At 42.7% G+C, this 17,406-nt stretch overlaps 1 protein-coding gene across 6 annotated transcripts in view; it reads right to left on the reverse strand.

Annotated features, from left to right (window-relative positions):
- Window positions 1-9,707, reverse strand: part of dctn1b (dynactin 1b) — a 65,521-nt gene extending 55,814 nt beyond the window's left edge. For 5 of the 6 annotated variants that reach the window (XM_050062105.1, XM_050062104.1, XM_050062103.1 and 2 more), the window contains exons 1-2: window positions 9,308-9,706; window positions 1,659-1,910 (exon numbers count right to left, since the gene is read on the reverse strand). In XM_050062105.1, the coding sequence (XP_049918062.1) occupies window positions 1,659-1,910; window positions 9,308-9,340 (285 nt within the window). In that variant the 5' untranslated portion in view covers window positions 9,341-9,706. Of the gene's footprint in view, window positions 1-1,658; window positions 1,911-9,307 lie in introns of all 6 variants that reach the window. The other variant, XM_050062099.1, reaches the window with a different exon arrangement.
- Between the last annotated feature and the right edge of the window lie 7,699 nt (window positions 9,708-17,406).

Here is a 17,406-nt window from a genome sequence, read left to right on the forward strand (position 1 = left end):
CATTTACCCGACGGGAGGGGTGAGCGAGTGAGCCCTGCAATCTAGAATTTGACCACTGATGTCACTGTTTTCAACCCATTTTACACACTGGCCCATTCAAGGCGAAAAAAAGCCCAAAAAAATAATCTTTAAAAAAAAAAAAACACATGTAGAAATGTGATTAACTGGATTATATTTGCAGGAAGTATAAAAAGTATAGGGATGGATGTGTTGATTATGCTGGTGGTCACATCTCACAAACACACACCAACTCATCTACAAGTGACATTTATTATCATTTATTACCAAGTTGAAACCAGTAACACACATTTATGAACAAACCAGGATTAGAGTTTTGTAATGTTCTTGTATAAGGCACGATGTGTCTGAGAAGTTTAAAAGATGCCCTGTGCCTCTTGTGCGTGTGTGTGTGTGTGTGTGTGTGTGTGTGTGTCTTTTCACAGCTAACTTTACTAGTTTTGTTTATTATATTGTTATTTTCAGTTTTTCCATTTTCCTTCACTGTTTGTAACTCTGGTATTAAAGGCTCTTTATAAATAAAGTGTATTTACTGACTCACACATGACACAAAACACATTACTGCCAATGGTTTCACACTGTTCCACTGACTGACAGGTGGCGATGATGCGCCAAAAACGCTGTAACAGCAGAGAAAGAGAAGAAGAAGAAGACTGCTGGGTGTAAATGATGCAGGATTTAAAATATCTTCTGGGTTCGTTCTGAATCACATACTCTTTCTTTTTACCTTCAGTATGTACAGCTGCTGTCCTTGAGAGAGTGTACTGTTGCATTAGCATGCACACAATCAGGACATGCTACTCCATCATAACGTTACGCCCTGAACTTTGACCCTCTTACTCATATATCTGTTACCATGGAGAAAAAACAAAACACCATTCACAAAGCTCGCCAGAGACAGAGGTCAACGCGGAGAGATCTGCTGTTGTAGTGACACTACAGAGGCTACACATTTCTCTGTCATTGTTATTTCAGTCAGGACCACTTAAGTCACAGAAAACTTTATTTCAGTATCATATTTGGCGGTATGGCTCTGTTCTGGGGCCTCTGGCGTTCCTCGGGCCTACGCAGACAGCCTAAGGTGGAGGGAGCATACCTCTCTGCATTACTCTGGGACCTTTAACTCTGCTGTCTGATGTGGAGAGCTTCACACTAAAATCAAACGTCTGCTATTTCAAACTATTAATTAATTTAATTTAATTAATTAACAAAACCTAAAACAATGAGAAAGTTCATTAAATGGCCATGAAATGTATGTGTTTGATTATATTTATATAGCTTTCCCTTGGGATGTATCTGACTGTCCCCTCCAGGCCACCATAGATAATCTTTGCTCACTGTATCGGGGGCTTTTTGCAGTATTTTTCTGGGAGGAAAAAAAAAAAGTTGTTTTTCATGAGAAACCAGCGAGCATGCAGCCCGGAGCAGTGGGAAAGAGCTCCACACAGACAACAGAGGAAAATATCAACCCCCACACACACAAACCCACTGCGTCAAATAAAGAGCAAAACAAAATCTCAAACATCTCACAAAATAAGATCCAAAACAATAGATGGAGGGGGTGTGCTGTGGGGTACAGGAGGGGGGAGACGATGACATCATCCTCTGGGTTTTTATTCAGTAAATGTTTCTGTGGTTACCTGAGACTGTCTCACAAAGATCCCGTGATTCTCCTCGCAGGTGAAGTAGCGTTTGCCCTGCACGGTGCCGTCGTTCTTGCCCTTGGCCTCGTCCAGGATGACTCCCACCCATTTCCCGGAGGCGAACAGTGTGTTGCCGATGTAGGCCACCGTGCCGCGCTGCCCCTTCCCGATCACCTCCACCAGGGAGCCCACTTTGACGGGCCGCCCTCCCCCGTCCGAGCTCATCCTGCTGCTGCCGCTGCTGGTGGTCTGGGTGGGACAACAAAACACACACATGCTGTTAAAACAGGAAGTCAGGTTCACATCAATGCTGATGGAGGCAATTTAATTTGGACTTTTAAAGGGGTATTCCACTAAAAATACACATCAGTGTATGATTACGATTCAGAGATTCTTCTGCTTGTCAGCCTGTGAAAACAGGAGGGTGTAAATCACCTGTTAGATCAGGATACAATCAGGAGTCTGCCACGATATGATTTCGATTCAAATTCTTGCGATTCAGGGCCCTGTGATCGATATGAGATGATATTATCTGATCATTTAACACAGTCAGTTACAGAAGAAACTGCCACAACTTTCTGTTTTACTTTTGGCCATAAAAGATAAAAGGGCACATAAATAATAAGAGCAGTAAAGTTGACTTTTAACTGACTTCACTAACACACAGAAAGCAGCCAATGGGATCAGTTAAGCTTCAGGGCTTTCTGTCAGAGAGACCCTTCTGGAAGACATCTTTTCATTTTAACCCAAAACATAAAAGGACTCTCTGTCTGTTGACCCGTATTTTCTCCAAAATCCGAAATATTTCCACACTGCTGATTTATACTAGAGTAAATAACGTTATCCTCATCGTCTTCTTCTTAGCTGCTGCTGAGTGACTGTGACACAGAATTTCAAAATAAAAGCGTATCCTAAAGATGATGATATGGATAATCACTGAATCAATGTATTGATCCAGATCGATGGATCGTTACACCCCAAGAAAACCATTGCATTAAGTCTTCAGTTGCTCTGGAGGAGAGTCGGAGGAAACAACCCTGGTGACAGAGGTGGTTGTTTACCAGTCGAGTAAAGCTGCCACAGGAGCAGAGAAAAAACAAAGCTGCTGCTGGAGCTGACGTGAGCAAGCAGAGAGCGAGTGGGGAAAATGCATTTAATTCAGGGGTCTGCGAGACTGGAAATAGGACAGTGGCGTGAAGTTCTGCAGGATGGCACATACAAAGCGCCAACAAGCGTCTGCAGTTGTACATTGTAAATAATGTGGGCATATTTTTGTTGCTTGGCATTAGCCGCTGGTGTGTTTTGGCCTTCATCGTATGCGTGTATGATATGATGTTAATGCCACTACAGAAGAGACTTGATGATCCCTAAAATTAGGTGGGAAAAAGTTTCTATATATTGATATCTGTATCAGTTATTGGTCAAATGAGTTGTTGCATGTCGGCATAGCACCACCACTTTAAAGCTGCATATTTGGATAGAGTAAATATTAACAGCCTATGAAACATATTTGGAGTTAAATTCTTCTTAAAGCAGAATCTAATTTCAACCTGATCACCCATGACTTGCAAAAGTTAAATGAGTTCAGTGTCACCTTCACACTGTGATTATCACAGCCACCTTCTGACATGAAAAATGAGCCTGGAGCAACAGGAAAATATTTCCTGAACTGGCTTCAGGTTCAATCACTGATTCATCAGATAAATCTCTGACATGCAAACTAGGGCTGCAGCAGTACAACGGTTTCAAGGTACACTGAGGTATGAAAACTGACGGTTATCATACAGTGTACATTTGCTAATCAATGGTATTAAAAAAACAACGCAACAGGACAGAAAATCTCACCTTTATTTCACTTTAAAAAAAACAAATAAAAGACTTTTTTGCCTTCAATTGATGGAACAGTTGCTCTGCCGTAAGAGAGAGGAGATGACATGCAGCAGAGGACCGTAGGCTGGAAATGAACCTGCGGCCAATGTGACAAGGACAAGGCCTTTGTAAGGGGAGCGCCTGCTCCACCTGGAGCCTTTATTTTACTTATTGTCAACAAGGGAGTCTGTTTACACAACTTTTATTAAGAGGATGGTTTCAAGTTACAGTTATAGTAGAACAAATACAGTAAAACGTTTGTTTAAATAAAGAAAACCCTTCTGTTTTCACCCCTTTAAAGGGCCATTGTAATTTATAACATTAATAATTCTGTAATATCGGGGCGTCGGTGGCTTAGTGGTAGAGCAGGCGCCCCATGTACAAGGCTGTTGCCGCAGCGGCCCGGGTTCAACTCCAGCCTGTGGCCCTTTGCTGCATGTCACTCCCTCTCTCTCTCCCCCTTTCACGCTTGTCTGTCCTGTCAAATAAAGGCTAAAAATGCCCAGAAAAAATCTTTAAAAAAAATAAATAATAATAATAATTCTGTAATATTATGATACGGTGAAATAAGACAGTTATCGTACTGTGAAAATCTCATACTGTTGCAGCCCTAAACACATTTCTCTCTGTCAGAGAGTCAGCTATGGTCCACAGAGGCTACAGGGCACAGCGTCACACTCTGTGGGTGCACATCTGCATTAAATGTCTCTTTTTCAGGACGGCTGAAGGACAGACAGAACACAAAGTAGTGTTAATGTCAGTGTGACCCACTGAGCTGCGCAGGACCACACAGGCCTCGTCCTGCACTCTCTAAATGTCAATGCATGCTTAAATCAGCAGCGCTCCTGTTTTCTGGCTTTTGTGATAATTCCATGGCAACAATCACCTGAGGTTTCACTGAAGGTCTGATGTGTCGAGAACAAACCGCACAGCAAAACGTTTCCACGCGAGCTGCAATATTTTGTAATCAAATAATCCTGCATAACCCAATTTACAGTGTGATGTCCTAGAAGTGATGGTGACTCAGCAGAAGAGAGGAGAGGAGCAGATATTATTACTCTGAGAGAGAACCAGCTCTCCTTCAGCTCACTGTAAACACACACAATGTCTCTGTGCTGCTGTTTAATGTAAAGGTTAAACAACCAGCAGGACGGTCGACCACAACAGACAGACAGACAGACAGACAGACAGACAGACAGACAGACAGACAGACACATTAAGGCTTTAAAATACTAAGATTGCATTTACTGAGATACTGTGTCTCGTCCACTGCAGGTTTCTGTGGTCATGTTGCAGTTCTTTGTACGTCACAAGTAATTTTATTTAACGAGTCTCTGCTGCTTAACTTGTTGATCTCCCAACAGATAACACTAATTTTGTTTGTATTAATAACAAGGTTCTTGGATTTCTTCAATTATTTTGGGGCTTTTATTGCCTCTATCACAGTGCAGCCTAAGAGTGACAGGAGGGTGGGAGAATGAATGGGGACGACATGCAGCAAAGTCGAACCGAGGCCGCTGCTAAGGACTCAGCCTACAGGGGGCGGACACTCTACTTGCTGAGCTACAGGCCAACCCAAGATTTCTTGGATATTTGAGGCTGATACCGATATTGATATACCAAATCTGGTCCCTGACCAGTTTCTAATTCACAGGAAAAATAAATAATATTAATATAATAATCATATTCACACTGGGAATCTTTTTGTAAAATACATGAAGCTAACTTTTCACCACTGTGCAGCAACCACCCTGACATCCACCTACCCACAAGAGCATTCCCCAAAAAGTAACGAATTATTTCTTCCTCTGACTACTTGAAGCATATCTTTAATATGTCTCTCCTGTAATAAAAAACAAGTTGCTTACTGGCACTGTGTCAGTCAATTCTGCACAATAAATAATAATACTTCATGCACCGATATCAGCCGATACTCTTCTTGTTGACTGCCGTGAGCTAATCAGCGAATAAGTTGACGTCATCGATGGCAGCTGCCAATGTTTTTCTGTTGTGTTGCATCAATGTTGGCTAAATGTCAGTTATTTGCAGTCAGACTCAGACCACAGCAGCAAGCATACCGAGCTGCTGATTCAGACAAGAAGCCACTGGCTGAACCCAACTCTGGTGTGAACTAATAGGGCAACGAATGCCATGTGCACATGTAAGTTGTTTTCATGTCTGATCAGTTGGTGATCATTTTGTTTACTTCAGAAATTGATGAAATGCTGTGATCTAGGCTTGTTGTGTATATTTTTTAAAAGGTTTTTTTTAAACTCCTTAAAATCAAGAAGGCCTCGCCATGTCCTGTGAAGCTCTAGCCACCCCTACTGGGCATCAGGACCCACAAGTTGGGGACCAATGGTTCATTGAACACAACAGGCACTGTTCATAACTGTTGGGGAAGCCAGTGAGGGATCATATCTTTGTCCTCCCCCAGGACAACAGTGGAGACAGCAGTGAAATGGAAAGCAAAAGGACTGGCCTGGAGAATTAGAATTAGAATTAGAATGAATCCTGGTGCCTATGAAGGGTGATTTATGATTTTATTAGCTTATGTGTAACATCAGCTACCCTTCCTGGGTCCACACAGGAACACTAAACTTTTACGGGTACCGACCAAAATTCCTCAGTACTACTGTGAACTGATTCACATTAAATCAATCAGGGTCAAATTTTGGTATCTGAGAGTGCATCTGACTGAGAACGCCAGGTTCAGACAATAGACAGAAGCTCTGGAGCTCCGTCAGCTTCCCAACGAGCTGAAACTATCGCTGTGGCACCAATAGTCAGGGACGGGAATCGAGAACTGGTTCCAGTTGAGAATCGATAGCAAAAATTGAATCGTTGAGTCGTATGCCTCCAAGCTTATCAATTCCTTTTTTGAATGCTGGCATGTCTCTCTGAAAATTGCACATTGCCAAACTATAACCTCAACTGGACGGAGTCGTGGCGGAGAGGAGGAAATGGTCCATGTCCTTTTTTTCCCTCTGTTTATACAATGTAGACTGTGTTCAGACTCAATAAAGGAATCAATAAGACTGATTAGCATTGGTATCAGTTAAGTCTTACTGATATCAAACCCTACATTGGACCTTTTCTTTTTAACCATATTGAAACCAAAACTCAGAATCGGTAAGAACCAGAATCAATAAGCAAAAACAGAATTAGTTTCAGAATAGCTAAAATTCAAACGATACCGAACCCTATCGATAGTTCTGTTGGCAATAGCCACAAACCACTGCTGTTGTGTTCTTTAACTTAACGTACTTATTCCACATACCTTTCAGTTGTATCTATACAGAGAGTGAGAGAGACGAGTGGACACACACAAGCAAGCAGACAAACAGACGCATTCCCCGATCACACAGCTAGCGTTTTAGCACCAGACGCGTTTTTTTGTAATAGTTTTTAATGAGAATGAAGCTTTTTGCTCACTGTGTTTTGCACTGCGATGTGCCTCACTGATGTGCACTGGCGTTTTTACCAGGGTGCTCTGAACTCAGCAAGTTGAAAAAAAAATGCAGGAACTTGATCGGATAGTTTCAGAGGCGGACCTTCTGTGGTGGTCACAACAAGAAGTTTACAGTTGGTTAATTGGTCCATCAGCAGGCCCGATGGACTCCCTGTGGTTAGGATTCATTTTTGTTATGCTAGGCCTGACGATAGACAGCAGGTTGTCAAACTGCCCCTGAGTCATCCTAAAATACACCTGTAAACGTCCATGATGGAGGAGAAGCTCCTGGACCAACTGGTGGTACTCCCCATGATCCAGCCTCTTTTTTAGGGTCTCATGTACCCACACAGATCTCTGTTTATCTGCTGACAGCCTCTCACCCTCAACCAGAGCTACAGACAGTACCCTCTGCCTCAACATGGCAGCAGCACACTGTGAAAATAAGAGGGTAGTTTTAGCCAAAATTATCTGTAGGTTGATGATTGATTATTCGAGGCCTTAGTTCTACGTGTAATAAAAAAAAGAGCAGAGAAGCAGAATCGCTTGTTGACTGGTGTTGAGCTTAGAGATGTAGACAGAAGGCAAGACTACGTCACTCCTGCAGCTTCTTCAAAAATTACATTTCTGTTATTAGAAGTACCGAAAAAAGGTACCTTTGGGTACTGGAACCGAATTCCAGGTGCTGGTGCTGCTTCTGGTTCAAATGTGAATGGTACCTAACCCTCATACCTACAGGCCTCAACAGTCAGCCGTCCATAATGCACAGGACGAGAGCATTAAATCTAAGTAAAGGTTGGAATGCGGTCATGTAAAGAGCGTTTTGTTTCAGCGTTCTTTAAGCTCAAAGATGGTGTCGCTTCTTAAGAGGCATTTCTGAACGACTTAAATTTTTCAACCACAGCTGCAGAGTTACTGCTGAAAACACAGACACCATGTATGAGGAGAAATATTCTCAGCCACAACACTGAGGGAACAGGTTGTTACTTATATACAACATCAGCTTCTTTCTAAAATAAAATATCATCAATATGCCGAAACATTTTGTTGACAACATGAAATATTAAGAAAAGCTGTCCCTCTTGTAGCCATTCATCTCATCGACGTACATACACAACCAGACGTCTTTAAACAGCTCCAGATGATAATCTTTAACTAACATCACAGCTGAGATATTCAGATATGTAACAGCCATTATGCCAAACCCTGAACTCCCATAACTGCTTAAAGTCTAATTATCCCGTCTTATAATGCATGACGGAAAGAGACATTTTAACCGGTGATGTGCAGTAAACTCGTCCTTGAGTCTTTGTGAAGCATTTTCTACCTCAGCGTCAGGTCTTTTATTCAGGCTTTAACATCTATTTAAATCCATCAACTCACTTCAGATTCATAAGAGAAGCAGGAACCTGCGGCTGCTTCAGGGACACGACTCACATGCACCTGTCAACAATCTGCAATCACACATCCATTGAGGTTTATGACTTCTTTAAAAAGTCATAAATGGGCCGCTGTGCTCCGACGGACTGTAACGAAGCCTTCAGTGCTGTTCAGTCGACCTGTTTGCCATGTGCTGGTGGCAGAGACGACCCGAGGAGGGCGTGCTGAATTATTTAGTGCCACTCTACTCTTAAAACACGCGAGCTCACAACAACTGTACCGCTGATAGACGATGAAAACAGTGATACAGCCTCGGTGTTGGTATCGGACCATACTGCTTTGTTTTCACTGAAAAGTAAGCCACTGAAATGATGTCACACACACAGTTTTAATAGAGCGACACCTTGTTATTCAGGCTGAATCACAAAGTATACAGTCTGAGGATTGTTACTGGTGAGTGAGGGTTTTTTGGGATCCAAAGGAGCAGCTGAAATGTACTGTATGAGCACTGATGTCATCCTTCATGGTGACAGGAAAGCTGCCTGACTCAGAGACGGATGACAAACAGGAAGTCTCCAGTGTCTACTGATAACAAAAACTCGTATGGTCCCATTACCTGCCTGTCACATATCTCTATCTGCTTCTTTACAGTGTGGAGTCATCACAGAGGGTCTGAACCTCAACATCCCAGCGGCAACGTTGAACCCAGAGGGGCATCTGAGCCGAAACAAAGAGGGGACAATTGAGACAGAGGAATGCAGCGCTGAAATGGATTAGAAACCCTCCTATTCAGGGCAGAAATGGACAGGGAGCAGATGACAGAGTGAAACAAATTGAACAGACGTAACAGAAACAATGGCGCACCGATCAGGACTAACTTATAACACCACAGTCTGGCCCGTTCCTACACCTCACTGGGATGGATAAACACCTTGTACGCACTCACCCGGCTGTACGTGTTCCTCCTGGTCTGTGACATGTTTCCTGGTTGCCCCTGAACCGCCTGTCTCGAGTGTTATTCGGGAGAGCGTCGGCCAGACAGAAGGGGGTCTAGGAGAGGGGTGTGGGGGGTCGGTGATGCTGCTGGAGCGTCTCCCTCTTCCTCTCTCTTTACAGAATCACACCATCCCTCTCCTGATCCTCACAGCACAGCCTGAGCTCTCCAAACTCCTCGTCCCTCCTCTCTGCTGCTGCCAGAGGAAAGCCGGCAGGAGCTTTTTGGCTCGGTCAGAAAGTTTCTGGGGAGCAGACGGTGGACGATCCACCCCTCCGATTGAATGGACCGGAGTGAAAACAGCGGAGCAGAGACAGAGGGGAAAAACATCCAGGCTCGGTCTGCTGTGAGTGCATCAGCTGAGCGGCAGCACTGCTCTGCGCTAGTGTCTGCGCTGGCTTCTGCAGGAGGGAGGGTGGTTTAGGCCCAGACTGAGGCACTGGGTCCTAGAGCCTGCAGATACGCCTTTTAAATGCATCTCAAAATAAACCTGACAGTCATTATTCCCATGCATGTCTTCCTGAGTTAGTGTGATGCAGAGTTATCTTGGACTTTTTTGGGACAGCTCTGGCTGATCAAAGAGCATTTTTAAGTCCTGATAGGACAAACATGTAACCCTCTGAGAGCCACATAGACAGATTTTTGTCTTTTTTGAGGGTGGGCAGGGGATCTTTAGGGGGAGATAGCAGGCCAACAGTATATGTCACATACAAGAGGTGTACATCATCTGAAAACAGGGCACCTGAAGATTAATTTGAGATGCAGCTCAGCAATGTGGGTCGAGTTTTTTGTAGAACTAATAAACATTGAGTTTTGGTTGGGTGCCTATTAAGGTTTAAAACAGGGGGGTGTCAAACTCATTTTAGTTCATGGGTCACATTCAGCCCAATTTGATCTCAGATGGGCCGGACCAATGAAACCATCGCACAATAACCTCAATAACATCAGCTCCAATATTTTCCCTTTTTATGTGTAAAGAATTTCAAGTACATCCTGTAGACGTTCATCCTTTTACAAAACAGATGAACAGCCTGAGATGTCTCCAGAAAATAATTTAAGTTTCAACAGTATGTCTCAGTTTTTCCACATTAAGTCAGCCTACCTCTTACTGTCATTACATGTACATTTATCCGTACATTTCCTGTTACTGGTGTGATACAGATTCTTTAAAACTGAGTGTGTTGCTCGACTATATTTTGCACAACGTTCTGTATCTTTAAACATGGTCACAGTGAGTATTCATTGTTATATCAGAGAACTAAATTCTGGTCAGCACTGAAAAGCCTCTGAAGCAGAATTTTACATAAGTACTGTAGGCAACGCATTGTCTAACTTGCTCCTGAAACCTGGCACCTTTTGGTCTAGTCATCTAGTGGGCCGGATTGGACCCCTTGCCAAGCCAGTTCGACACATAATGTTTGACACCCCTGGTTTGGAACATCATGATGAAAGTGTATGACGGACATTCCTACGCTCATTTATGTCTCATAAGTTGCTGCAACATTTTCTGGGTCGATACCATTTGTTTCACAGATTTGGTGCATAAATTTAAGCATTTTTTTACCACTGTGCTGCCACCCATGCTGTGATTTGGTATCAAAAATTTCTGACATTTGGAGATTTCTGTAAGAACTGCAATTTTGGAATTGCAAGAAATTGCATTTTTTGGTTACTGGATGGCGAGCACTTCTGTTCTCGAGACTAGGGATGCACTGATCCAATATCTGGATTGCATATCGGCCCTGATATCGTCAAAATAGATGGATCGGGTACCAGAAAATGCAACCTGTACCTGAGGCGATCCTTAACCTTTAAATCTATTGCGACACGAGCTACGTCATAAGAAGGAGAGAATCTGCTGTGTGGAGGTATTTCACACTGTTTCAACTGCTGTTGCACAATTGTTTATTTTTGTATATTTTTTAGGTCAACCATGGTATCGGTATCGGGTATTGGCTGATACTCAAAGCCACAGCATCAGGATCGGTATTGAAACTGAAAAAGCTGGATCAGTGCATCTCTACTCCTGAATGAAACCCCCTTATTGTCAATACATCTATGAAAGCCATACATGTCTGAATGCCAGAGGTCTCTAAGTTTTGGGTGTTACGTGTCATGAGGCTGTGATTATCACAGAGGTCACAACAGGTCATTTTATACAGTGATGTCCACTTCAGTGACATGGCCACTTTGAGGACTAACATCGTCACACATGAATAAAACTGGGCTTGTTGAAAACACAAGAGTCTCAGCTTTCTAATTTATGCAATTCCTAGACTGTTTACGGACCCCAGTATGCAAAATTATTCAAATACATCAAGCCAGACAAACACATGGGATGCATGATATTGGATTTTTGCCGATATCTGATATGCCGATGTGTAACGACGCATTTGACTGATACCGATATCCATATATCCACTCTGTTCTCCACCTAGTTTTAGTGATCATCAAGTTTCTTCTGTAGTGGAATTAACATCATATTATACAGACTCTTATGGTGACGGCCCACCAGCAGATGGAGACATGAAATACTGTTCAACATATATAATATTCACAGATGATGTACTGATATTATTGTGCATCCCTACAAAAAAAACTGCACAGGTTTTGCCCACAACAGCCTGAGACTAGCACAAGATGGGCATGTCTGTAAAGGAGAGACTCATGGGCACCAACAGACCCTATTTTCATTCAGATATCTTGAGGTGAGAGGTCAAATTTAGCCTAAATGTGGAGCATAATTTAGCACCTTCCCAAGAAGCTAGCATGAAATAGTTGGTACTGCTAGATTCCTTAGGGTCATGTCTCATGTGATACCTGTATCATCACTCTGGCTCTAACACACAGCCCGTTGCAGCCTGTTAAAGACAGGAATGTTGGTCAGGATCTCCAGCAGCACGATGGGTCTCAGAGGGGTTGAGGTACGAAACGTTTTAATAATCACATTATTGTTAAATTACCAAACAGTCAACAGAAACAACTTCTTGTGTAGCAATGAGACATCATTAAAGAGCCCAGATGTGTCGTTCACGGCAGTCTTCATCAGACTGCTGTCAAATATCTTGAAAAAAACACTTCCCTTTCTTTCTGCTGTGAGGAGCGTGAACGCTGGCAGGAATAATTAAAAAACAAAAACACGGGCAGTAAGCATTTTTTAGCCGGGGGGTTGGGAGGGATGATGGGGGGGTAGTGGGGGGGTGGGGTGAACCAGTTCAACTCAATCCGATGCTGTTTCATTGTGGCTGAACACAAAAGACCCAGGTGATGCTCTGTAATGCAGCACACTGTAAGCAAAGGCCAGCGGATTGCATTCGGGCCCCGCCTGATGCCGCGGCCCCGTCACAGAGCGAGGATTAACTCTCCTTTATCAGCTTTTATCAGCTAACTGCACGGCTGGGCCTTTTTAACTCTCAGTCCTCTCTGTTTCTGTGTTGTCATCTTTTTGCTTTGGACGCAGACGCTGCGGGGTTTCTGTGGAAAAGCTTTCAGCTTAAAGGGCGGCGAGAAATGCTGTAAGTGTGTGCACTGGGACAAAAGAGACCCAGCCTTCAGGAGGGGGGGCATGTTTCCAAATAAAACATCGCTCATAAAGCTTCAGCAACCAAACATGGACCAGGACAACAACATGTCCTGTCTGTAGGCTCAGTGTTGTCCCCACACATACAGCAGGCATGTCCTGATGGGGTCAGTTTGTGGCTTCACATAAAACAAACAGAATCTTAAAACAGCCTCAATAAACAAACTACAGCCTCAGATTTTAGACCTGGAAGCGTTAAACACAGTCGAGGATGTTTAGGGACACAAAATAAATCTCTGCAGTCTCTTTGCACCCTTTTATGCAAATGACGAAGGCAGAACCAAAAGAGGGGGCGCTGGAGATTTGTGGGAGGCGGAGGGGAGACGAGGAGCCCTTATCTCTCACTGAGGAAATAATAATGAGACGACCAGCACACAGCCAAAAATCAGAGAACTGCCGATTTGCAGAAGACGAGGACAATGGCAGAGAAAGAGAGAGAGGCGTCACCGGCTCAGACAGACGCCGTCTGCTGCTGCGAGCCTTTTCAGACCGCTGCACAGGACAGAGGTGACACTCTGGGATTTTAGGAGGAGCGTTACGACCACACTGCACCTTCGCCGGTCTGCTGGTTCGGGAGACCTCCCAGCAGATCACTAAACAAGGTAAAGATGTCTACTTCGTGGAAGCTGGGGCTCATTTTGGGGAAATATGATTTAAGTTTGGTGTGTGAGAATGAAAGTGTGCGCACATAGACAGTTGAATCATGGGCTGAGATGCAAACTGCTGTGTCAGGAGTCATTAAGGAGTAGTAGAGAGTTCTTAAAGGGATAGTTCGGATTTTTTTAAGTGGGCTTGTGTTGGATACTCCATAGAGAGTGTGTTATATACAACAGATGTCACTTAGCACGCCCCCTGTTTGGAGAAGCAGGCTAGAGACTGATGTGAAGGCTAAGCAGTGTACTGCTGTGGGCAGGGTCAGCAACAAAATATATCTTAGCCACCTAAAAAAATCAACATCAGTTTAAGTGTACGCTACACTGAGAGCATTTTCACTGCTTTACCTTTCTGTCAGACAGCCTGTTCTGACAGGAAAGCCATTAACCGCTTCAGTTCCCAATCTTTGCTCTCTTCAAAACCAGACTCCATTGACAAAAACAGTAATTTAACATCAGTGAACACAGGAGCTGCTGGTCTACTGCTGCCTCCATTAGTTAGTTAGTTTGTGTTATTGTGTGACTGATGAATCTGAACGAACTCTTTAAACGCCAAACTCACACAGCAACACAAATGAACTAACTGATGGAGGCAGCAGTCGACCAGCAGCTCCTGTGTTGTGCAACATTAAAACACTGAGTCTGGCTTTGAAGATACAACAGCAATATAATGGCTTCATTTTCCTGCTGGAAATCACTGTCTTACAGAAAGATAGAGAGGTGAAAACACTCTAAACCTTTTTTTTGGTGGGGATTTTCTTTGGTGCCTATAATTAAATATTTTGTTGCTGACCCTATCCATAACACTACATTGCTTAGCTTTACTGTCGGACTCCAACCTGCTTCTCCAAACTGTGTGCCGACTATCCTGTCTATGGATAACTGTCTCATACAACTGCAATTCGCAAAAACTTAACTATCCTTTAAGTACGTCACAAAACACAAAGAGTTTCATTTAGGGCTGCAAATAAAAATCAGTTTTATTAGAAATTAATCTGTTTAATAGGGATGCACGATAATATCAGTACGTCATCTTTATCGGCCGATATTAACTTTAAAATGAACTATCAGAATCAGCCATCATTGTTTTTTCTTCTTTTGCACAATGAATGAATATTACAGACACTCAACAGTATTTCATGTCTCCATCTGCTGGTGGGCCGTCACCATAAGAGTCTGCATGTATATGATGTTAATTCCACTACAGAGGAGACTTGATGATCACTGAAATAAGGTGGGGAAAAAGGTGGATATATAGGTATATATGTGGCTATATTTATATATATATATATATATATATATACATAAAAGTGGATATATTAATAAGAAATAGCTTCAGTTTAAAGTGTATTTTACCAGCACAGAGGCAAAACAAATCTGTTCAACGGTCCATGATCCTGGAATGATCTGCAGGCCGAACTCGAAACCCTATCTCTTTAAATTTTAAACATAGAATAAAGGAAGTGTTTTTTTCATTGAAAATTAAATGCAAAAATTAACATTGCCCTTAAATCACAACTTATATTGTAATATCTGTCAAAATAATCACAATTTGTTTGTCTGGCATATCGTGCAGCCCTGGTGTCAGCTCTAATATACAGTGTTGCCCACATGAATCTAAACTGAATGAATCTAAAAATGACATTTTAGGCCTATTATTCTGGTGACACGGTGGGGCAGTGGTTAGCATTGTCACTTCACAACAAGGGGACTCCTGGTTTGAACCCAGGGTGGGGTGACTCTAAACTGTCCGTAGGTGTGAATGTGAGTGTGAATGGTTGTCTGTCTCTGTGTTTCAGCCCTGTGATAGTCTGGTGACCTGTCCAAGGTGAACCTCACCTCCTGCCCAGTGTCAGCTGGGATAGGCTCCACCCCCCCATGACCCCCAGCTGGATAAGAGGTTACAGAAAATGAATGAATGTGTCAGTGTCTCAAATGTGAGGATTTGCTGTTTTTCTTAGTTTTATAACACTAATATATTTGGGTTGATAAGCTACTCCAGAGTATCACATGGGTACTTTGATTTCTTTTAACATTTATTTTATTCAATGATTAATTAACTAAAAAATAAATCAGTAGATGAACTGATGATTAAAGCAGCTCTGTTTCCACACGTCTCCTCCTCTCCTCCAGATGCATGTTAATGATATTCAGCCTGGTCTCAACACTCAGCATGCAGACAGGAAAACTAGGTCATCCATAGAAAACAGGGGCAGAGCCTGTTCATTCCTGTGCATCAAATCAGCATTAACGTGTCCATTTCACCTGCACAGTCATCAAAAAACCCTCACTAAATATAAACAAAGGTGTCCTGTGTGTCATGTAAGAGCTAAATCTGTCATTTGGTGCCATCTAGTGAGTTCAAAGCCCAGAGGCCACAGCTCCACAGACACCCTGCTGCCTCACTGACCACATACATCTGATTTCAGACATTTATTTTAAACAATCAGTAGCTATTAATCAAATAAATTCGAAATAAAACTCACATTGTGTCTGCTGGGAGTCATAATAAATCCCAGCATGGGTGTGGCTGCAGCCTGACATGACACTTTGTGCCCCACAGATTAACACAATTGGATGAGAAATTAGGAGAAAACAATCTGAGCTGGAGATTAATTCATTTAAAGGAGAATAAGCCGAATCATCCAAATTAAAGCTGGATATGTGGACACACACCGCCCCAATAATCACCTGCCAAAGCTCATTAAATATTCCCAATAATCTGGACTCTATCATTAGTTGATCTAATGTGCAAATATTTCATTTTAAAGGCGATGACAGGTGTTTAAAGCCTCGGTGCTGTCAGCTGTCACTGAGACACTCCCTGACCAGCTGCTAGCACATGTAGCCGTTAGCTTCGGTTAGCTCTCTCACACAAAAACACCTCATAATGAGTTAAAGTTAAAAAGACACACACGGATGTATTTCTACACAGGTGTGTTTAAGTGTTGTGGACTTATCCCCCGTGCTGCACGTGACATGTGAGCGGTAAATCTTACCTGTTAGTGTGATAAAATATCCGGCTAACCGCTCAGCTCCGTCCCTGACAGGCTACATCCATCCATGGAGGTCTGACCGGACTCATCCGTCCTGAGGTGTCCGAGCTGCTGCCTGCCTCGGCCCGCCTCACACACACTGAGGAGCCCGGTGGTAGTTTTAAATCAGACTGTGAGAATACTGCATTTATAGGTGAGGATATTACAGCTGACAGGTTTAAACACAGGTGTACAGCTAATGATGTTTTATTAGAGGAGAGTTTAGAACACCTGTTTTATTTTGTCTTGTAAAGCACCGTTTAAACTTAAATTAGGGACTGTTCTCTACTTATCAGAAAAGAGGGAGGCTGAAGTGTGACTTTTGTTTTATTGTTTTTTTTTCTGTTTGTTTGTTTGTTTGTTTTTGACCCTCCCTGAGTGACTGTAGGAAAATCCATGACCCTCCCTCCACCATAAGTGAGTTATTAGTTTTTTTTAAACTTAACCTTTGAAGTCGGGAAGTTAAAAGTTAAAGATGAAATCCTTGTTTTTTTTCCTTTATTTTTTTTAGGATAAAGTGATTCTGATTAAATATCACTATTTTAGGTCAGATTTAGTTATTGTTTTTTTGTGATGGAAAGGTTGGTCGCACATAATGAACCAAGGACCATCGGAAATTTGAAAATCCAATTATTTTTTCTAGCCCCTTTTACACTGCCAGATTTTCAGTGAATGTTGGGCCGTTTTGCCGGCAAGCTGCGAGCGTTTAGACACACAGAGCTGGATTGGCGAGTTGATCCGAGGTGCCCAATTTTCCGCCTCGTAGGGTAGACATATTGGTGG

The sequence above is a fragment of the Epinephelus moara genome, chromosome 14 (genome assembly GCF_006386435.1).
Source record: "Epinephelus moara isolate mb chromosome 14, YSFRI_EMoa_1.0, whole genome shotgun sequence".
NCBI lineage: Eukaryota > Metazoa > Chordata > Actinopteri > Perciformes > Serranidae > Epinephelus > Epinephelus moara.